This window comes from Marmota marmota, unplaced genomic scaffold, assembly GCF_001458135.2.
Source record: "Marmota marmota marmota unplaced genomic scaffold, marMar, whole genome shotgun sequence".
In the NCBI taxonomy this organism is placed as follows: domain Eukaryota; kingdom Metazoa; phylum Chordata; class Mammalia; order Rodentia; family Sciuridae; genus Marmota; species Marmota marmota.
The window spans coordinates 10,243,390-10,266,874 of NW_025999968.1; the positions used below are offsets into that span (position 1 = coordinate 10,243,390).

The following is a 23,485-nucleotide window of genomic DNA, read 5'->3' on the forward strand; positions in this document are numbered from 1 at the left end:
TATATATATATATATATAATTATATATATATATATATATATATATATATATATATATATATATATTCTGAAAAATGGAGACTTGTACAAGAATGTTCATTTGTATCACTAATGTTATAGTCTGAAATTAGATATAACACAAATAGCTGCCAACAGTAGAATGACTATGATGGCTACACATAAAGTTAGAACTATGAAATGAAGTAATAATAAGATTAAATTATATAAACATATAGCTTTAAAATGCATAAAACATAAATTTTCCAAATATATGAAGTTCAAAACTTTTAAAATTATCTTATAAGTAACAATATATTGTGGAATTTATAAAAATGCTGATGAAACAAATTAAAAACAATAGCACAAAATGTAAGAAGATATTATTTTAAGATTTTTATGCTATATATGATGTAGTATAATATTTAAAAATGGACATGGTAAGTTGAAAATATATATTATAAACCCTGGAAAAATTACTGTGGGAGAAAAGATAAAACGAATAACCAAACCAAGAAAGAAAAACAACAAAAAGAAAAAACTGAAAACAATAAGATAGTAGATTTAAATCCAATCATATAAATAATTAGAAAATTTATATGGAATTAAAAACTCCAGTTTAAAAGGCAGAGAATGTAAGATGAGATATCAAAAACAACAACAACAAAAAGCAAGACCTATGCCATCTACCAAGAAAACAAAAAATTAACTTAAAATATAATAACATATATATACATATATATATGAATACAAACACATATGCCACACAAATAAAAATCACAAGTATACAGATTAAAGAAAATTTTTAAAAAAGGTAAGCTGGAGTAGCTAATATCAGACAAAGATTTAAAGTAGGATTATTAGCAGAGACAATGAGAATGTTATATAACAGTAAAGAGATCAAATCATCAAGAAAATCTTAAAATGTATATACAGCATTTAAAAAAAAGCTTCAAAATACACAGACAATATAAAAAGATAAAATAACAACAGCAGCTTCAATATTTCCCCTAAGGAACTAAAAAAGTAAACAAGTAATTATTAATGATATAGAACACTGAAATGAAACTATAAAATACCTTTGTCTAATGTAGAGAATACTCCACATAAAAAGAACAGAATGCAGCTTGCAAATGCAAATATAATATTCATAAAAATATATAATATTATGTCTCATACAGCAAAACCCCACAAATTTAATTAAAAACTATAGAACTAGAAAATATATTCTGCAATCACATAAAATTAAAAGTAGGGACCAACGCCGCAGTCCGGCTGCAGCAAAATAACCGGGGGGTGACGAGCAACTTGTGTACATTGATACAGCAGGAGTGGGAGACTCTAACAGACCAATATGTAGAGAAACAGCTAAAATATTTCCCAAATACTTGGCAATTAAGCAACATTATTTCCAAATAACCATGGTACACACACACAGGAAATTAGAATACATTCTGAATTTAATGAAAATAATAATAATCATAAATTTTTAAGTACCAAAATACATGGGACACATTTAAAGCAGTACTTAATGTAAAATCAGTTTGTAAAGAAAACTATCTTGAATTCAATAATAAAAACTTTCATCTTAAGAAAAAGAAAAGCAAACTAAAAACCCAAACAAGCAGAACAAGGAAATAACAAATAGCAAAAGTCAGTGAAATTGAAAATAAAAATGTGTAAGAGAAAAATCAGTGAAATGAAAACTGACTCTAAAAAGATTAGCACAATTGATAAATCTCTAGTGAAAATGGTCAGGAAAATAAAGACAAAAAAAAAATAAATACTGTCAACATCAGAAATGAAAAAGGTGGTATATTACTACAGATCCAAACTCTCTGTCCAAAGACATCAGAAAACTGAACCCGTGGAACTACGTCCACTGAAGAAATGAGAGAATACAAGAAGGAAGAGATAGAAAGAGAAGATATCTCCAAACATCTAGCCAAATCTTGACTGCCATTATCCTACACCTGGGTTTGACTAAATGTGGAACAAACCAAAAGCAGTTCAGTTAATGGCAAAAGATCTGGACTGACACTGGAACCATTTTCCAAGAAAAGAAAGTCCACAGTTTACAACCAGCCAAGTGAACTGCCTAGCAAAACAAAAGTAAATTACTCACTGGAGAATAATGGAATTCAGAATCTCTACATTTATTATGCATTTACTTGGTACCAACTATATGCAAGGCTTTAAGTTATGTGCTGAGAATATATCAGTAAGATATAGTTCTTGCCCTCACAGATGTTAGAGTCAAAGGGTGAAGATAGCAAGAAAGTGTAATAAATTTGTGAATGTTTTGACAGAAGTAACAGCAATACATGATAGAAACACCTACTTTCATCTAAGTAAGGCTATCCAGTAGTTTTAAATAGGGAAAGTCAAAGAAGCAAAGTACTCCATGCAAGGCCCATAAAATAGTAAAACATTTTTACTTCCAAATAAAAATTTGGACATTGCTTGAGATGGCACACCCAAGAAACTAAAAGAAGCTCAGTATAGTTAATACACAGTATATAACTATAAATTTAGCAGAATAACAAGAGATGACACTAGTGAGTTCAGCAGGGTCCAAAATGTTTGAACAGCCAGGCTAAGGAATTTGAATTTAAATTTTAAGAGCAATGAGAAGATTATGAAAGATCTGCTATCACAGAAGTGATGTATTTCAATGTTTATTTTAGAAAAGTCCTACAGACAGCTATGTGAACAACAGTCTAGAGAAAGGCAAGGCTAGGAACAAACCTGTTAAGAAGCTGTTTAGAATTCCAAATAAGAAACAATGATAATCTAATTTAGTTAAAGGGGGCAGGCAGGGCAGAAATAAGGAAAAAGTTACAATATATTAAGAAGTCAAATTGCTAGAGGACTTTTAAGAGTTAAAGAGCAGTGTTGATAAAAAGATCAAGTGTTCAGTTTGGGGCATGTTGAGTATAGACATTTATGAAAAATAAAAGTAGAGATACTTGGGATGCAGGCAGATAAAAAGGTTAAGATTTTAGGAGAGTTATCTGTGCTAGACAAGATTTGAGTTTCATTAACTCATAAGTGAAAATATTGCCTTTGATATCTATCTGGGTAGACTGAAATGGTATATTGTTTTATACTTTAAATAAAAGAAAAAGAGAATCAGTGAATTTGAAAAACATTATATTGGAATTTTTCATTTTAGTAGCAATTCTCTATACCTCTATGAATTTCTAGCGTAAAAAATGTGTGTGTGTGTATTCAGCTTTTTAAAATACTTTTTCATCTAAGGAACCAGGAAGATTCTAATTGTGAGATCAGCTTAGAGGTCTAGATGAGCTTTGAAGAAAGATTATTATCAAACAAACTTAAATGTTAATTTTAAGAAAAACATGTTTCATTTTCTCAAGAGAAAAGTATCCACATAATTTATCCTTCCCTGCTTTACAATGTAAATGCATACAGCAGTGAGCACAGAAGGGGGAACAAAAGGCAATTCAATACGACTTTTTCATATATCTAAATACTACCTTAAAACATAATGGTGTTCTTTCTAACAGGTGACATAGCACAGAAGCAGCAACTAAAAACACATACATACTCAGAAAAAAGTAAGAGAAAATTTTCTTTCAAGCTTACCTTGCTCCTAAATTCTCAATGGTTATATATTCATCCTTTCTCACAACTTCAAACTGCAAATGATGGGGAAAAAAAAAGTAGCCCTAAAGTAGTTCAGTTTCCAAAATTCTTTAATGTTAGTTCTTAGCCTTAACACTTGAAAAGAGACAATCAGAGTAAAACCATAGTGAATATAAAATAAAGAAAACGTAACTGAAAGGTGAGCAATACATGGTCCTGTTGAAACAACAAATTAGAGTTGCCTTTAAAACAAATTCAACTTTATATCACTACACAATCTAAATGACAAATTTGAAAAATAAAAATACATATCTAAAGGTAAAGAAGTAAATGAGATTCATTTCTATTCAAATTTGTCATAATTATTATAAACAGATAATTCAATAAGATATTTCATTAATTAAAAATAAAATGTATACCATCTGTGTGCACTGTGACAAGTACTACTATAGGGGTTGCTCTACAGATATTTTCATAGGAAGATATTTACAGACTATAAGAGTTTCAGAAAGTAAAATTATTTTTAACTTTAGGTAGCAAAGAAGTAAATACATTATAATTCCTAGTTGATGATACTTTCCCTCATTCATATGCACATGGCATATTCATCTGTTCTCATGTTTCTGTATCCTTATTTTTAAATTTTTTTTATTCTTAAAGACCACTTAAATACTACTTCACATAAATCACATGAATAGAAATGGCAAAGAAATATGACTAGGATTCTATTATGATTACAAAATCTGTTTCAAATCAAAAAAATATTATTCTTGTAAAGGAAACCAAGAAAAGTTTTAGAAGATACTCACCAAAATTTTAACAATGCCAGGTACATCACATTGTAGCATTCTTACCATGTCACCTGTACATCCTTCCTTCAAACATTTTTTCCCACTAAAACTCTAAAGTTAATAGAAAAAAAGTAAAAATAAAAATAAAAATCACTAATGTGCAAATGTGAGTAAATTTAAATAAATAGGTAGAAGCACCTGTTGCCAAATAGTAAACTAACAAGTGAATAAACATTTGGGAATTGTTCAGATAATCTATTTCATATCAACAAATACTCTATTTAAGATGTATGGTTTCACTTTCTTTTCTAGTCATTTCTATTTCCAAATGTGTAAAGAGCTATATTACAGCCTAAAATGTATTTGCTGTTCCAAGGAAAGCAACTTTATGTAAAATGTTCTAATTGAGGAAGTATAAAAGAATACTGAATTTCTTACTGAATACAGAATTACCAGATACTCAAAGATTCCCGAGAAAACAGAAAAATACAAATGTTGCATCATTCTTTTCTCTGATTCTGACTTTGCCATTATCTCTGGCTTAGTTTTACATTTCTTTTACTTCTCTTTTTAAGACTGAGCAATATTAATGGTCCTAATAATAAAAGAAATTGAAGAAGTATTTTAAATACCACTTAAAAATGAATAGTAGTGCCTTATATAATTCTTTGTACAGTTTATAATGTCAGTTCCTCACAATAACCTTATGAAATAGGTTTACCTTATCCTTTAGAACTTAAAAAAAATTTGTCTTGGAATGGCTACATTACCAGTCAAATGTAATAAAATTAATAAGTGTCTCAATCTGGAGTTGAACCCATATTTCCCAAGTCTATATCCAGTTTTTTTTATAATACACCACAATTTATAAGGTTTTCTTACTGTTTGCACAATATAAACCCTACAGAATCAAAATTAAGACCCAACTTATGGTCATTAACTCACTAAAGAAAAATACAGAATTGTGTTATGGCATTCCACTTCAATTTTAGTAGGAAAGAGGAGTATGATATGAGTAGAAACTAAATATAAACAAATCCAAATATTAAAACAAATTTGTCCTTGTTCTCAATGCCTAAAAATATAAATTATCACTGAGCATGGTGGTGCACATCTATAATCCCAGTGGCTTATCTTGGGAGCTGAGGCAGGAGGATCACAGGTTCAAAACCAACCTCAACAACTCAGCAAGGCTCTTCAGCAATTTAGTGAGACCCTGTCTCAAAATAAAAAATAGAAAGGGCTGGGAATGTGGCTCAGTAGTTGAGTCCCCCTGGGTTCAAATACCACCCCCCCCGAAAAGAAATTATTCTTAAAATTGTATAATTATCCTGTGTATGTATTAAGCAGTTCTACTCTGATTTTATATCCTTTATGTGAATATATGGAACAATATTTCTATTCTTGTGTATAAACATCTAGAGGCAAGAAAATGAATTGTTAGAAATAACTAGGCAAAACAACTAGCAGAATACCTGCTACAAAGAGCTATTTAATAAATAATAACGAGGGATGAAGAATGGTGGGAAGATAAGCATCAGAGAGAAATGAGAAGAAAATGGAGAGAGGAAAAAACAGGGAAAATATACATAAGAAGAAATAAAGACAAAATGGGAAAGGGAAGAAGAAGTGCTGTAGCAAAGTTTTAAGAAAGAAAAGCAAATATACCTGATCATGTTCACCTGGATATTTTAAATTCTTGAACTTTTTCCAACAAATTTTATGGAAATAAACACAGCAACTTTTACTGCACATTAACTGAAAAAATCCCTGGAAAAAATAAAAGTAAGCAACTGATATGGAAATAAGTAGTAATTCATGTAAGTACAAAAAATGCAAACTCCTCAAGTTACTTTTAAAAGTACTTTATCATAATGAGTTTTGCATGGCATTCAAAATTTACCTATAGAGATCACTGAAGAACTTTACATGTCATTTTTACAATAAAGACAGTTTAAAAAGGGCAATGATTTGAACAGGTCAATGTAATATTTTCCATATTCTATGTACAATAAAATAACAGAACCCAGAGAGTAACCTCTAACAAGGAAAATACAGTAGATCCCAGATCATCTTCATTTTTACATCTTCTTTTCTACCAGCTCCAACTCCATACCATTATTCTTTGAATCTCTTTTATATAACTCATCACTGCACCTCAGATTTGTTCCATAGTGACAGTTCCTGGGCTACTATGTTATCACAGGTATGGATATGTTTGTCCTTCCTATATGCTCTCCCTGGGAACTATAGCCCTATTTCTCCTTATGTAGGAATTCTGCTTATATTACAAATATTGAAGCTGCATGTCCAGGACTTTATTTTACCAGGCTTTCCTAGGAAATTTCAGCACCATAGTACCATGTTACCTAAACCAATACGGAACATGCTTTGTTTTGAGAACTCTACCTCACCTAGCCCACTTATCAATCCCTGTCTTATCGTAAGGAAATATCTTGGCCTTCTTTTCTCCACCTTCTCCATTTGTTATAAACATTCCTTGCAAGTAAGACTGCAATTATCTTACAGAAGTGGTGTTTGATTTTGCACTGATAATCAATCTTCTTCTCCCATCTTATGATATCACCTAGTTTTATTCTGATTGATTTAGAGAGATCTATCAGAAGTATTCTGATTGTTGAATTTATTCAAGTTAAAACTCAAAGAGTTTCATTCCTTTCCCTTCTAGAAGGCCTACTGAAGAGGTAATGAGAACTTATTTAATATCATAATTACTGAGGAGTGACAACTTTTCTCTTTAGTAAAATGCTCCTGTTCTCGATTTCTAACATTTCTAATTATTAAGTAAAAAGAATTTCTAGATCATTTTCACTGTACGATAACAGGAATAATAGTTACAATTCTGTAGGTATGTGTTATAAAAATCTTAACAAAACTAATTATTTTTTAACTAACGTACAGATTGTGAATAATTATTGCTCATTCTGAATTGAAATTCTCAGAGATAATGAAACATCTTCTCAACTGCATGACCATTGTAATTAAGTTAAAACTCTTTTAAAATAATATTTCAGAACATAATGATATAATAATTTCATCTAAGTTAATTTTATAATCACATTAAAATACTCAATAAAGTATTAAATATGGTACCTTATAATTGGTGTTCTTTAAAATGTCAGCTTCACAAGATCGTTCACAATCTAGATAACTACAAATGGTCTGTTTCATTATATTACTTTCAGTTGTCTTGATAAAATTATTGAGAAGATCCTAGATTTCAAAATAAAAAATATTCTCATGAATAACGATAAATTAAAATAACAATATTTCCAAAGTTTTCCTTAAGTAATGTGTCCATATCATATTCCCTTTTGAAGGATCTGCATTTTAAAAATAGTTAGAGAACGTATTTCCTACATGAAAAGTAAACAAAACTGTAAATACTGAATTTTACAGAGTGATAGAAACATGGAGAAAGGAGAAAAATATATGTTTGAAGCTATATTTCTTTTTTCCATCTAACCTATAGTAAAACACTTGGCATGTTCCTATCAAGAATTACTTGCTTAAGAAATTATATATTATATATACATATATTTATATATATAAATAAAATATATATAAAATATATCTCAATATCACAATTGGGCCCTAGGACACTGGCAAAAGTACAGTACAAAAATATGCTTTCAACTGCCAAGAGTTACAACTTGAAATACAATTTCTAATTTTAAAATTGCTGAAAAGTGAAAAACACATTATCAGGTCTTAACTAATAAGGTCATAAACACTTATCCTTTAGAGGGATGGTATTAGAACATTTCAAATAGTATTACTGCTAATTTTCTGAGAGCATATGATTATTTCATGAATATCAGTCATTCAGGAAGATAAAGCTGAAAATCTTTGCAAGAAGGTAAAATGACAAAAATACAATATTAGAAATTCTGTATCTAATTATAAATATTATTTAATGGGTTCAATATACAGAGTATATGAATAATAAGCAGAAATAAGAGAAAACTAAAAAGAAATAAGAGAAAACTAAAAAGAAATTATCATATACATAAATCAAGAAAATGTTTCAGAACCAAAAACATAAGTTCAGAACACTGGGGATACACAAGATATCCTTCAAAAACCCTCAGAAAGAAAATGGAAAGAAGACAATGCAACAGGTCACATGTAAAAGGCTGAAAACCAGAATGACATCAGATTTCTCAAAAGTAATACTAGAATCTAGAAGATAACAGAAAAACATTTCTAAAAAATGAAGTAAAATTATTTTCAACCTATAGTTCTATGACCAGATATAAGTAAAGTGTACAAAGGATAAATTATTTTGAGACTTAAAGTTCTTAAAAAATTTACTTCCTAAGGAAGCACTCTTCTATGGAAAGCTGCTGCAGGAGGTGCAACACCAAAACCAGGAGCAAAGTAGAAAGAGAAAACTTGAGTTCTGACACATGAAAGATTCTACACAGGAGAGAGGTAAAGGAAATCCCTAGGATAAGGACATTTAATAAAAATTTAAAACTACTAGTAAGATGGGAGCTGTTGTGTGTTTGTGTATGTGCGTAAGAGTCAAAGAGATGTATTTTGTATAAGAGGGCTAACCCTTTATAGTGGAAAGTCAAAATAAAACCTAAAATGGACAAATTTTTTTAAATAGCAGTACTTTCTTTGAAAAATATGTAAAAAACAAAGAAAATGACTAGAAACTTAGAAGGAGTCAAATATAGGGAACAGGAATTGTGGTTAGAGATGGCAGAGCAAGAACTCTTAACTTTTTGTCAAACTGCATATATTGTATTACATTGCATAATATAAAAATTCACTGACCATAATCTGGATAATATAGAAAATTATTTTAAAAGAAGAAAAAACAAACAGTAAAGATTATGCTGGGAATGCTTTAGGGTGATATAGTTTAATACCTAAAAAGTATACAAAATTATTGCTAATTAATAATTCAAAGTTAAACTTCATATGTTTATCACGACAATGCCAAAGGCCATTTATGAAGTCTATTGATAATGAAAAAGGTATATTAAAATATTCCATTGTAGGCTGGAAATGTAGCTCAGTGGTACAGTGCTTGCTTAGCATGTGTGAGACCTTGGGTGTACACAGATACACACACACCCACAGTGACTGGGATTTTTTGATTTCTCCTTTCAGTTGTCAACTTTTGTCCTATATATTTTGGGATTATATTACTAGGTATATATAAATTTTGAATTGTTTAGCTTCCAGGATAATCTAATCTCATTTTTTTAAAATGAAATGTCCCTGTTTAGTTTAAGGAATATTTTTGGCCTTAAAGACAACTAAAATATAAGGCTACAAAAAGGTTTAAAGGTAGAAGCTTGGAAAAACACATTCCATTCAAACATTAACCAGGAGAAACCTGGTATAGCTATTTTCATACTAAGTAAATTAAAAAGAGACCTACATGGCTTTGAATAAAAATTACCCAAAAGAAAAAGAATAAAAGTTCGGGGGACTGGGACTCTTACACTGTCTTAAGACTATAAACTGGCACAATTTCCTGAAAGAGCATATAGGAATATATTATCAACAACTTTACAAGTGTGTAAACACTTGTTTTACAATTCAAACTTAGAAAATTTATTCCAAGGGAATGATGTGAGAAATATGCAAAGATCACTTTATATTAAGAGTTAAAAATTGAAACGTTTAGGACAAACTAAATGTTTAATAGCAGGGAATGGTTAAGTTAATTAAGGTGGAACTGCAAAAATCATATTATATAAGAATATAATTACTAGAAAATTAAAACACTATAAATTTCCAGGCTACAAATATATGAATATAGTATAGCCAAGTTAGCAAAAATAAAGGTATAAAAAAATAAAGGATATGTGTTTATATGCATATATATATATATATATGTGAATAGACATAAATGAAAATGTTAACAATTGTTTTTCCACTGAACAAATACATGTGAATTTAACTTTTATCTTTGGATAGTTTTACATTTTCCAAGTTTTCTGAACAAAGCATTCAGTGCATTACAATTTAAGTTAGGTAACAAAAAATAAATAATTAGAAAAAAATAATGCCATCTGTTACATTTAGTTCTATTCATGAAGTACTAGACTAGTACAGATATTAACTTTCCTGTTGTGGAAAATGCTGCTACTCTGTACTTGATGAATCATACTTACATTATATATAGAACAGATAATGAAATCAAAGTTGTTATTTAAAAGGTAATTTTCAATAAAAGAGGGTTTGCCATAGAATATAATGTAGTTTTTAAATAAAATTTACCAAACATGATTCCAATCAGTGAAATGAAATGTTATTCCTAAATAATTTCTTACTTTAAAAGTTGTAGGTAAATCTCCATCTTCTGTAGGATCTATGTCAAACCAATGATCACTTGTATCTCCTATTTCTTGTAAGCTTTTATGAAATTCTAGCAGTCCTCCATTATATCTGTAAGGCATTTTAAAATAGGTTAGTTTGAATGAAACTCTAATACTGTATGGTTTAAAAATGACATAACAAGTTATCAAGTTTGTGTGGTAAGTAGGGTTGTAATAACCTCTGTCATGCAAATTCTAGGATTCTCACCTGTGGAAGACTGGGCTGAAATATAGATAGAAGGGGAGGCAATGGATTATGTAGTGGCTCAAGCTTTAACAGTATGGGAGCCATAGTAATTAAAGAGGTTAGCTTTGTTAACTGGATGGCTTTTTTTAACTCTCTTGTAGGCCCTGAAGAAAGAGACAGACACTGGTCAGCCAATTATTATCCCAGAATATACTGTGAAAGCCAGAAGACTCTAAGGTACCATTTAAAGAGATTTTCATCTTCTGTATCCATAAAGATAATTTGTGTTAAAAGGGCCAGATTTTAATCCTAAAATGGAATAAACTGCAAATAAGACCTAATATATAAGCCTCTACAGACTGCAGCTATCAACTCAGTACACTATAAAACTAGAAGATAGAAACATTTAAAGAATTCTCATCTCCTCTAGAGATAAGGGTAGACTATGCTGCAAATAAGGCCTGGGATTTAGTTACAAGGGTAGAACTAAAAAAAAAAAAAAAAGATCAAATGCATAGCCACAACAGGACTACTTTGCTAGGTCAGGGCTTTTGTGGGGAATGAGAGGATTCTGCAAAATCTAAAATGAGGATATTTAATGGAATGTGCTCAGAAACATTGACTCTCTAAATTCTGACTGAATCATCCAACTGGCAAAGACCGGTTTTTTGCTAAAAGACAACAGCCCCCTTTAACTTACAAACTATACAAAAACATGAGAGACACAAGTCTCAAAGGATGATGCCTTCCTTCTCAATATATTCCTCACCCTATAGTCACTACTTTCAGACTAGTACATCTAGGGTCAAATATAAAAGGGTCAAAAAGGGAATAAAAAGGTCTCAGGAATAAAAAGGTCTCAGGAATAAAAAACTTAGATTCTAAGAATTGCAGAACCTACAGGTATGCACTTTTAAGCAAAAACAAGTGTGGGAGTAGATCTCAAGAACGCAAAGCCAATGGGCTGGATAGAGGATTGTATACTGATATGAGACAACTCTTACAGAATTTAAAATTTACTTTCCTAGCAAGGATACCTGAAGTCAGTCCTGACATGCTGTTGAGAGGCTCCTAAAAATTTGAATGATGGCCTACAGTAAATGAAGAAGAAATGCTAAGCATTTTTTGGCAGATTACTGAAAGAGTCAGGAGGCTTGCAGAGGTAAGAATGTTAGAATGGACTTAACCTGGGCTATGGCTGTGGCTCAGTGATAATAGCACTTGCCTAGCATGCATGAGGCCCTGGGTTCAATCCCCAGCACATATCTCTCTCTGTTTCTCTCTCTCCCCTCAAACTCTGCCCCCCCACACCCACACACAATATAAAAATCCAGAAAGAACCTGTTATTAGATAATGTTCATGGAAAGGCTCAGAGAGAAGACATTAGTTTCATTAATGCAGGAAAAAGAGTTAAGAAAACCACCAGTGCCTTGAGAAACTCAGTGGTGGTTGTCCTCTATAATGATGCTGCCATACAACTGTGTTTTCTATTAATGATGGTCTAGAAAATAGATTTCCTCCTTTGCCCATCAGTAAAGAGAATAAAAAGTAGTTTGCATTCTAAGGGAAAGACACCAGTACATATTCTTTGTCTTGTCTTAGACTACAGTTAATTCTTACATTCTGTCACAATATAGGCTGAAAAGATTCTGATCATCTTTAAATTCTGAAAAGCATAACACTAGCCCACTACATTGATGGCATCATGCTAATCAGATATAGAAGTAGGAAGTGAGAAGTCTACTGGATACACCAGTGAAAAACAGGTATGCCAGTGAATAGTAGATAAACCTTATATAGAACCAAAAACTACCACACAGGAGACACTTTAAAGAACCCAATTATTTGGCCTAGTCCCTTACAGGGGTTTGCTTAAGTAAACTCCCTAATTCATCCCTCGGATCTCATTGAACCACAATTTCCTCAGTGGAGACTTCCAGTTCTCAGAACCAAATTGGAGTTCCAGTAAAGACTTGGACTGTTCATTATGTTTTCCTTCATAGCCCTTCACCATTTATCACATTTCATAATTGAATATTTTATAACTGTATTTAATTAAGGTCTATATCTTTCACCATACTGTCAGTTACATAAAAATAAGACCATTTTAAACTACTATACTCTTAATACCTAGCACAATTTCTAGAATACGACAGATGCTTAGTAAATAAAATGAACGAAAGATGGTACAAAAGCTAAAGATATCCATATAGAAAATGAACGGATAATCTATATAGTTTCCTATGCACAATTTCACTTTCCAAAAAACAACGGATAATCTATATAGTTTCCTTTGTACAATTTCACTTTCCAAAAAACATGTAAACATTTAAAACATTCCCCAAACTTAGCACTTGTACCCTTTCAATTCTTTACAAGTTTACTTATATTTTGAAAACATTAAGTCAATGGTAACATTAATAACTACAACCACTGTTCATTTATTAAGTATTGTATTTTTTGTGTCTTGGGCACTGTTCATCACCTATAACGTCCTTATGAGGTGAACACTATATTATTTCTAGTTTAGAGATAAGAAAAAACCGATAGGCCTTAACAACATTAAGTTTCTTAGGGTGATAGAAAATGCATCTGAATGCAGGTTTGTCAGACTCCAAAGCTTGTGTTGCTAATGTCAACGTCAGAGTTCCTCTTATTGACATGGTGTGTTAAGTTTGGTATTTAATATTCTCAAGTATATTAAATAAATTATTTTCTATAGGAAAAGATGAAGACAGAACAAAGCAGTATGAGTTCACAATGTTATGATGCCTGACATACTGTGTAAATGTTATTTCCATTTCACAAATTAAAAGTTGATGATGCTGAAAGATCTATCCACTATTTAAAATATTTACCTCTTCTGTGCACATCGAAGTAAACCACGTCCAAAATAAACTAAACACATAAAGTTTTCACAAATTTCATTTTCTTGAATTACCATCTTCATCACCAGAAATTTGTTCTCAGCTTCTGTATAATCCTGTAGTGACATAAAACTGGTTTGGCTGATGTGAAAAGAATTTTGTTCTTTTATAATAAACAATTATTTCCCAAACTGGAGAAATTAAGCATTTTTGAGGATGATCCAATCATTTCACTTATTTACAACTTCAATCTTACCATCTATGTATATGATCACAAAGACAATGCATTCAGAACTTAAAATATTTATGAATGAATACAATATCTCTAATCATAACATTTTTATCCAGTGTTTCAAAGTGAAAGTTACATAACAATTTTTGTATTTGAAATTGGAAAATATTACTAGTCAAAATAAGTGTTTTTCTGATCACTACTGGAGCATAATTCTCTGTCATTCTTAATGTTTCCTTCTAATTATAGCAGAATTCTAATTTTTCAAACTGGAAAGAAGTGACTCATTGACCATAGATATAATCTCATTTGGGAGAGCACCAGATAGATCATAAGCAATACAGATTTGGAGGTAAAGATCAGGATAAATTCCAAAAGATGCTTTAGCTATAAATAATAAAACAGGTATAATAGCAATGGTCTGGAAAAAGCAAGCAGAAAAAAATCCTTCAAAGCCTTGTTTAAAAATGTTCTCTAGTATATCAGACAGAATGATAATTAGTATTACATGAAATTACTTAAAATAGAAATGTCCTCAGTTTGTATACTTAAAAAAATTCTATTTCACCTAATGTCATATTTATATGTTTATGATATCATGTAAAAAATACCCATTTAGGAAAAAAAAGTGAAAGAAATCTCGAGGCTGCAAAGAAAACATTAAAAATCAGTGAAAAAAAAGAAAATGTTAAGTTTGAAGGAAACTTTAGAAATTTTCTAGTTAACTCCCCAATTTTTATTTATTTGCACTTTATTTAACAAAAAATTTTTAGGTAGAACTCATATTTTACAAAAGGGGTAAGATTAAGAACACAGAGATTAAGGCATATTAGCAAATGAATTAAAATGTGCTGTACAAGTTAAAGCAGCAAAACAATTTTCTATTTTACACAAATGGTAAGCATCTAAAAAAATCACTTTAAAAAAGGTAAAGTTAGGGCAGTATAAATACATGTCAAAAAAGGCAATGAAAGGTTTCAATTTCTAGAGAAGTTTTAAAAATCAGCATTTTAATTTGCTAAAATAAAGTTAACATAATGGGCAAATAACACATACTACATACCTCTTTCTTTCCTCTTTCAGTGAGTGCTACTCCATATAAAAACAGTAATGTCAAATAATAACCAATATTAATTTGGTATGCCTGCAAAGAAAAAAAAATATGTTAATTGGTTATACAGACCAAGCTACTTCTTGGTATACAAGTTTAATTAAATATCCTTGGCCTACTTAATAATTATGAAAAATGTAAAGAATTATTATTTTGTCAATTATATAATCCAAACTATAGAGTATGCATGTTTAGATCAATTTGATAATTTGATTTAAGAAGAGAAATTTTAAAAAATAAAAGCAAATGTAATTCATAATTTTTTTAAAATTCTATATTTTATGTATCAAGAATACTTTAGGAAATAATATAATAATGAACAGGCAAGTATCTAACACCTATCTGAAAAAAATTCAATCATCTCTGACATCAAAATCCTTTACTCTCCACATGTTGGTTTTGTTTTAAAAATATAAAAATAAAGCTTATCATTTCTTCAGTGAAAAATTTTTTAAATGTGTGGATATTTACTTCATTTAAACACCATTTACTCAAAATTCAGAGATGGAGACAGTTTAAAGATAAGGGAAGGAAGCAAGGTAGAAGGGAAAGGCGTAACTACAAAGGTAGCATGAACTCACTAGGATAATGATTATACAAATACACACTTGTGATAAAATGTCATAGAACTATACATGCCTGTGCATAAAATAATCAACATAGCTGGCATGATACTAATATCCTTATTAAGGCCTGCCTATAAGGTTGATCCTTAGCTTTTGTATTGGAACTTGGGTTTCATTTTTTTTCCCCCACTATTTTCTAGCTGTTGAAGGTGGCTTGCTGGGCTTCAATTGTTTGAACTGAAATTTATGATGATAATGAGATTTATGCTGAAAATCTGGGAATTTTTTCTGGTAATTTGAAATTTTAATACATACCAGGCAAAGGATCCCCCAGATAACCAACCAATAAAAATGTGGAACACTTAAATCTCTAATGGACTACCCCTGGCAGAAGCAATACAGATGTTGCTACATTTGTGTTGCTGGGGTTGAGAGGGAAGAGGGAGAGTATACAATGCCCTGATTACACGCAGGAGAAAACACAGGGAAACCTACAGATAGATTCTTTGAGATTCTGTGTCTTTTCCCCTTGTGATCTGTTATAGATCTTTACTACAACAGTGTAATAAATCTTTGGCAATTAGTACAATATGCTGACTCTAGTCCTTGTAGCAAGTCTCTGAACATGAATGAAGGTGTCTTAAAGGACCAGTGACAGAACATTATCATAATACTATAAATTTTCTGTTTTTAATAATGTACTGTAGTCATGTTGGAAGTAATAACTATTGGAAGTAAACTGGCTAAAGGATATACTAAGACCTCCTTTTACTACACAGTTAGAACATTTGTGAATCTATAATTATCTTAAAATGAAAAGTTAAAACAATTATCTATGGAGAAAAATATTTTTCATTCTATTTATGAGGGCTAATTTTATATGTCAACTGGACAAGCTACAGGCAGCCCATATTAAACATTAATTCTAGGTGTGCCTGCGAGGGTGTATTCAGAGAGATTGGCCTTTGAATTGATAGACTTAGTATCTGATTACCCTCCACACATGGGTAGGCATCTTTCAATACACTGAGGGTCTGAATAGAACAAATGGCCAAAGAAGGAAGAAGTCACCATTTTTGCTTCTTGTATACTTGTCTAAGGAAGGACATCGCATCTTATTTTCTGCCCTTGGACTGTGATTTATACTACTGGCTCCCCTCGTTCTGAGTTTCCAGCTGTAGATGTATGTATGTGTGTGTATACACACACACACACACATAAAATACACATTCTTTCTTCATAATAAATCATATATATATGTGTGTGTGTGTATATACATATTTAGGTGTGTGTGTGTATATATAACATAAACTAGTTCTGTTTCTCTGAAGACCTTTAAGTCTACTACTCTTATACTCTATACTTACTGAAGAGTACAACTGTACTCTGTACAACTGTCATGTGAAGTGTTCTAATGGGGGTTGCCTCATACCATAAACAAGTTTTTTCCAGGTATAAGGATGATTAACATCCGTTAAGATATAAACTTCCTTTTTATGCTGATCTAACAGTATTCCCTCACCCTAGCACACTTCTTATGACCAACTGTATGTATCTGTGAGACAAATGAAGAGAATTAGAAGTTTGGCTTCAAAAAGTTGTGGAAACAGATGTTGTGTTTGTTTTCAATGGACTAAATAAGTTTACGAACTTCCTGTACTTTCTAACTGGTTTCCACCTTAAAATTCCCATCTCTGAAGAGTCAGTACAATGTCATAGTTGAGAGCATAGACTCTGAAGCCAACACTATATGGATTGTATACTAACTCCACTACTTACTACCTGGAAATTAGCAAGTTATTTAACCTTTATGCCTCAGTTTCCTAAACTAAAAAAATGGGAATAATAAGATAATTACAAAGAGTAGATAAACTAATCTTTGCAAAGTGCTCAGAAAAGTGGCTGTCATGTAGTAAACACTAAATAAATGTGGTTATCATTTTGCAATTTTTTTAAAAACTCAGCTTTGTACAACAAAGTCTATGCCTCACGCAATTCTAAATAAAAACATTTTTGAGAACAAGATGCAGAATTGTGGTAATACTATAATCAGAAGGCAAAAAACTCCAGAAATTTCAAAAGCAGCACATTTATGACCTTACCTCTGCCCTTTTTTCCCTATCTTATCCCAGTTAGCAAAGATGATTTGAAGTACTAGAACCAAATGGCTACAGATGTGACTGGCATCTACACTCCACCCTTGCAACCCAGTGCTGCCTCTTACAAACAAAGTGGTCTTGCTCCTCCTTGATGGTCTTCAAGGACAAGGAGAACAATTTGGATATAGCAGTAGGTTGCTTTGATCATAACATTAATAAAAGTCAGCTCACAAGTGCTACCAAGAGAGGGAACTCTTCCATTTCCTATTTCTGTTCAAGATTCGTCTTTGAAGAAACTTGGACAATGTTTATTATATATTGTTATACTTCATTGATAGTCAATCTGATTAGCAAGCAGCAGTAGATACACATCCTAGCGATATCAAGATGCAAACTTCCTTTTCTTTGGATTCTTTTTTGAATACATCTAGAATCTCTTTATTTCTGCAAGTACTAAATAAGGACTAATGTTTAACCCCTTTGTACATCCTTATAATATGGAATCTTTTATTTTAGGACTATCTTTTAGGCATTTAAACAGTACTTTTTTGAAGATAACCATAATCTATCTTTCTACATATATGCAGAATTCAGTTTACTTTACAGATCCAAGTTATGCCAAAAATTTGATTTTTTATTTTATTGCCCTTTTATTATTATTACTATTATTATTATTATTATTATTAGTAGTAGTAGTAGTAAAGTAAACTGGCTAAATTAATGGGGGATACCAGGGACTGAACTCAGGGGACAAAACCACTAAGCCACATCCCCAGTTCTATTTTGTATTTTATTTAGAGACAGTGTTTCGATGAGTTGCTTTGCTGAGGCTGGCTTTGAACTCCTGCTGGCTTTGATCCTCATGCCTCAGCTTCCTGAGCTTCTGGGATTACAGTTGTGTGCCACTGTACCCAGCTATAACCGGTTTCAGAATGGCTAAATCAAGCTAAGTAACACGCACAATCTCACATATTTATCATTTTATGTAATAGAAGACTTAAAATCTAATTCACATTTTTAAAAATACAATATATCATTATTAACTATAGCCACAATGTTGCATAATATCTCTTAAACTTATTATTTCTCCTAACTGAAATTTTCTATCCTTTTTTTTTTTTGACCAATATCTCCATCTCCCCTTCTTTATCCTCTGGAAAAGTGCTATTCTATTCTCTATTTGTACAAATTCAACATTTTCTAGATTGCACATATCAGTGACATCATGCAATTTTTGTCTTTCTATGTAAACACCTTATTCATGGAATTTTTGTCTTTCTATGTAAACACCTTATTCTTATTTTTGAAGTTCATGACTTTTCATTCCTAATTTGGAAAGCATAGTTCTACAAGTTCCAGTTTCTGATAACTCAAACAGTTTTTTGGTAGAGAAGAGAGCTAGAATAAGTTCATTATAGAGATGCAGTCACATATGAAAGTAAGATAAAGGAAGGAAATAAATTCTATGTACTCTTCTCTAGAGGTAAAAGAGGAAAAGATAAACTGGCTTACACCTCTAAATAAAAATGCATTGATGTTCCTGCATTAAAATATGGTGTCCACTTAAGATGATCATGGGCAAAATGAGTAAAAATAAGTACTCTTAAGCAGAGGTTAAAGGTACCTGTTGGTAACACAGTGTAATGACACGTGCTTACTGTCCTGGGTACTCTCTAAGATGTGTAAAACTTGTTCTTATCATGTATTACCACAGAATATTGTCCAGTGCTTGCTGTTGTCCTTTATTATCATGAGGGGTTGGTTCCAGGACCCTACCCCTTCTAGAGATGCTATATCTCTTACATATAATGATAGACTATTGGGCTGAGGTTGTAGCTCAGTGGTAGAGTTATTGCCCAGCATGTGTGAGGCACTAGGATTCATCCTCAGCACATCTAAATATAAATAAATAAAAAAGGTATGGTGTCCATCTACACTAAAGGAAGTTTTTAAAAATGATAGAGTATTTGCATGTAATCTACTAAAATCCTCCCACATATTATAAATCACCTTTAGATTACTTATAATATCAAATACAATGTAAATGCTACAAAATTAGCTATTATGCACTATTGTTTAAGGGATAATAATATGATAAAAAGTCTGTGCATATTAAATACAGATACAACTATTATAGGCCTAACTATCTTTTTGGTCTGTAATTGGTTAAATTCAGCTCTATTGAACCTGTGGCTATGGATGACTAACTGTATGTCTTTTTTGTGACATTCCCCCAAATGCTTTTTTTGTACAGTCTGCTTTGGTCCACTTCATCTGCAGTTTTTTTATTTAATCTATGTTTCTATCACTTAAGTGATAGCCTTGAAAAATCAATTTTGTGAGGTAATTCTAAATTCCTGACTTGTTAATATGGGCATATAAGTCAAGTAGGGATATTACATTGAGACAATGGGACAATAAATTTTTTTGAGGCTCTGAAAAAAATAAATGCTGTCCAAGTTCCATTATTTCAAGGAATATACTTACAGTATAATTAGTAGCTTGAATGTTCCTAAGTGCTGTTTCCAATTGTGTTATCAAAAAACGTAAAGTTAAAGCAGGAACAATTTCCTCCCCATTCTGGCTATTTGCTGCAACTTCTCTCTGAAAAATAGGTTAGTTGAGAATTTCTTTAAGTTAGAATAAATACCCATAAATATTTATATTATACCAATAATACATGCTCACTATAGAAAAATTGGAACAGATAAAGATGGTTTTCAAAAAATCTATAGCACCCAGGTATACTCATGTTTGAATTATAAGTAGTTGATGAATCTTGTTTGTAACTATTTCCTATAAACACTAAAAGCAAGAGGTTGGCAACATCAACTCCTACTTCAGAGTAAAAGAAGTAATCCTACTTTACTCTCATTATTTCTCTTCACAAGTATAGGCAAAATCTTCTTTCCAGCCCCGAATCTGTGGTAAATAGAAACTATGGCAGTACTACCAAAAATCAGGGCAAGCATTTTATACCAAATTAGAGGAAATGAGCTAATATGCACTTTTATTTTCTACCTACTTTGTTATTCACATGGATAAAATTAAAGAACTATGTCTTTTCTGTGTGCTGATTCCCCAAAGTTGTACCCTCAAATGCTTTAAATTATATTGTATTTAATGATGTATACAACCTGTGAAAAGTTTAATCTATAATTTCTTTTTTCGTGTGTGTGCCTGTGTGTTACTGAGGATTGAACCCAGGACACACACAGGCTAGGCAAGTGCTCTACTACTGAACTACCTCCCCAGCCCTAATCTACACTTTGTAAACTTGGTTTCCAGTATATAATTCTTTCCTTCTTTTCTCCTAACTAACTAGATACTGTATTTCAGTCTCCCCAACAGATGACTCAATAAATCTCTTTTGTTATCAACACACATTCCCTAAAGTAATCCACTGTTATATTTTAAAATATTATCTACAAACTGATAGTTTCCAAATTTATTTTTCTAGTCCACAATTGTCACCTGAATTACAAACTCATATATTCAACTACTTACTCAACATTATTTCTTGAATTTGAATAGGCATATAAAACATAACACTAAAGTTATACCTCTGTCAAACGGGCTAGGTAATTTCAGATTAATCCTCCTGATGAGAATGACTAAAAATGCTAAACAAAATATGAAAATCACTGAAAGCAATGGAATGCCATAACGGCATCAAAAATCTCTGAAGCCAACATGCAGGAGAGGTGGAAGACCCAAAGACATGAGATAGACTTAGAACCACTTTTCTAAAGGAACTGCCAAATTCACTTGTGGCTATGATGCCAGGAAGAGCTCTCAGGAGATAGGCAGAGTTAGAGAAAAATTAGAGTTAATGGCAGGGACTCTAGTAAACACCTTATTCTTTTGTTTTGGTTCTAATAAAAGCAGACTATAATTAAAAGATCTGAATGCAAGTAGTTTATTTGGGAGGTAGAGAATAATGGTTAGAAAGGGGAAAAATAACGAGAAGGAAAAGCAAGCTTTTTTTTTTTTTAAAGAGAGAAGGAGAGAGAGAGAGAGAGAGAGAGAGAGAGAGAATGAATTTTGTTTTAATATTTATTTTTTAGCTTTTGGCGGACACAACATCTTTGTATGTGGTGCTGAGGATCGAACCCAGGCCGTACGCATGCCAGGCGAGCGCGCTACCGCTTGAGCCACATCCTCAGCCCAAAAAAGCTTTTAATAAAGTACAATGGGCAACTGGGGTTCATATAACAGCGACACTCTGGACTCTTGAAAAATTAAAAGCCTAAGATTTACCTGACTAAAGGGGAGATGGAAAAGGAATATTTATATAATAACTTCTAATTTATGTCATAACTTCTAATACATTGATTGAATGCTTTTGGGAGGGGGGATTAATAAGAACTTCCGAAATGCCAGATGTACAGCATTCAGCAGTTTTAGAACAGGCCTTGAGGCAATAGATGTAGATATTAAAACACAACTGACCAGAGCATACTGAAAAGATAGTGTTTCAAGAATATGTGCAAGGCACTGACAACAGACCCTTTCTCATGAAACAGAAGTAAGTTTAGAATTATCCCAATCCCTGGGTGAATTACTTAAGTCTAACAGAAAAGCAAATAAGCAAAGACTAGGGGAAAATTAGAGTGCATGGCTTATCAAAGAGAAGGGACTTCCACCTCTCCTACATGTTGGCTTCAGAGATTTTCAGTGCTATTATGGCTTTCCATTGCTTTCAGTGATTTTCATATTTTTAAATACTGTTTTTAGTTGTAGATGGACACAATACATTTATTTATTTCTATTTTTATGTGCTGCGGGGATCGAACCCAGTGTCTCATGCATGCGCTCTACCACTAAGCCACAATCCTGCCCCTGATTTTCATATTTTGTTTAGCATTTTTAGTCATTCTCAATGGGAAAATTGATCTGAAATTACCTAGCCTATTTGATAGAGATGATAACTTCAGTGTTATGTTTTATATGCCTAATCAAATTCAAGAAATAATGTTGAATCAATGGTGGATATATAAAACTATAATTCAGTGCTGAGAGCCACGGCCGAGTCTGTATGGTCCCTGGCATTTTGCCAACAGTATTGATTGACAGGCGAGGCATTACTATCCGCCTCTGCCGCAACTTTTGAGTTCTCGCACTATTTTGGAGTTCTCGTGGGGATTTCCGGGGATTCCCCGAGAGTTCCCATTGGTTGGGGAAGTGCAGGAGGAGGGATTTCCGAGAGAGATATTTCCGGCTGGGGGTTCCTGGAGAAGCCTCGTGGCGTTCGGGAGGATTCCCCGGGAGCTGTGTGAAGTGTTTTCCTGCAGTTTAAAAATAAAGTTTGTTCCTGCTTCAGTGGCTCGTGATTTGTGCCCAGCCAGACTGCGGCATTTGGTGGCCCTTGCGGGGAACGTCTGAAGCTTCGGGGTAAGTGAAATTGCTTGCCCCTAAGGGAAGGCGAGAGAATGGGTGACCATTTTAAAAAACAATGTGTTCTTGTTTTGATTTGTTTTGTGTTTGTTTCAAGCTGCCTATCCCTAGAATTTTCTCAGGCAGATTGGGAAAAATGGTTGGCTCAAGGTTTGAAGTTGTTCACCCCTGAGGAAGAGATAGAAATAGACCACAAATGCACATGTCAAGAAAATAGGAAAATTGATACAACGATTTTTTGTTCCGTTTTTGTTTCATTCTGTTTCG

At 32.0% G+C, this 23,485-nt stretch overlaps 1 protein-coding gene across 11 annotated transcripts in view; it reads right to left on the reverse strand.

Moving 5' to 3' along the window:
* The window catches only part of Dzip3 (DAZ interacting zinc finger protein 3), a 92,383-nt gene that overhangs the window by 47,513 nt on the left and 21,385 nt on the right, over positions 1-23,485 (reverse strand). For all 11 annotated transcript variants that reach the window (XM_048803359.1, XM_048803362.1, XM_048803358.1 and 8 more), the window contains 8 exons: positions 20,309-20,425; positions 15,109-15,189; positions 13,805-13,929; positions 10,714-10,828; positions 7,511-7,630; positions 6,065-6,166; positions 4,415-4,507; positions 3,606-3,658 (listed from right to left, as the gene is read on the reverse strand). In XM_048803359.1, coding sequence (XP_048659316.1) covers positions 3,606-3,658; positions 4,415-4,507; positions 6,065-6,166; positions 7,511-7,630; positions 10,714-10,828; positions 13,805-13,929; positions 15,109-15,189; positions 20,309-20,425 — 806 coding nt within the window. The remainder of the gene's footprint in view (positions 1-3,605; positions 3,659-4,414; positions 4,508-6,064; positions 6,167-7,510; positions 7,631-10,713; positions 10,829-13,804; positions 13,930-15,108; positions 15,190-20,308; positions 20,426-23,485) is intronic.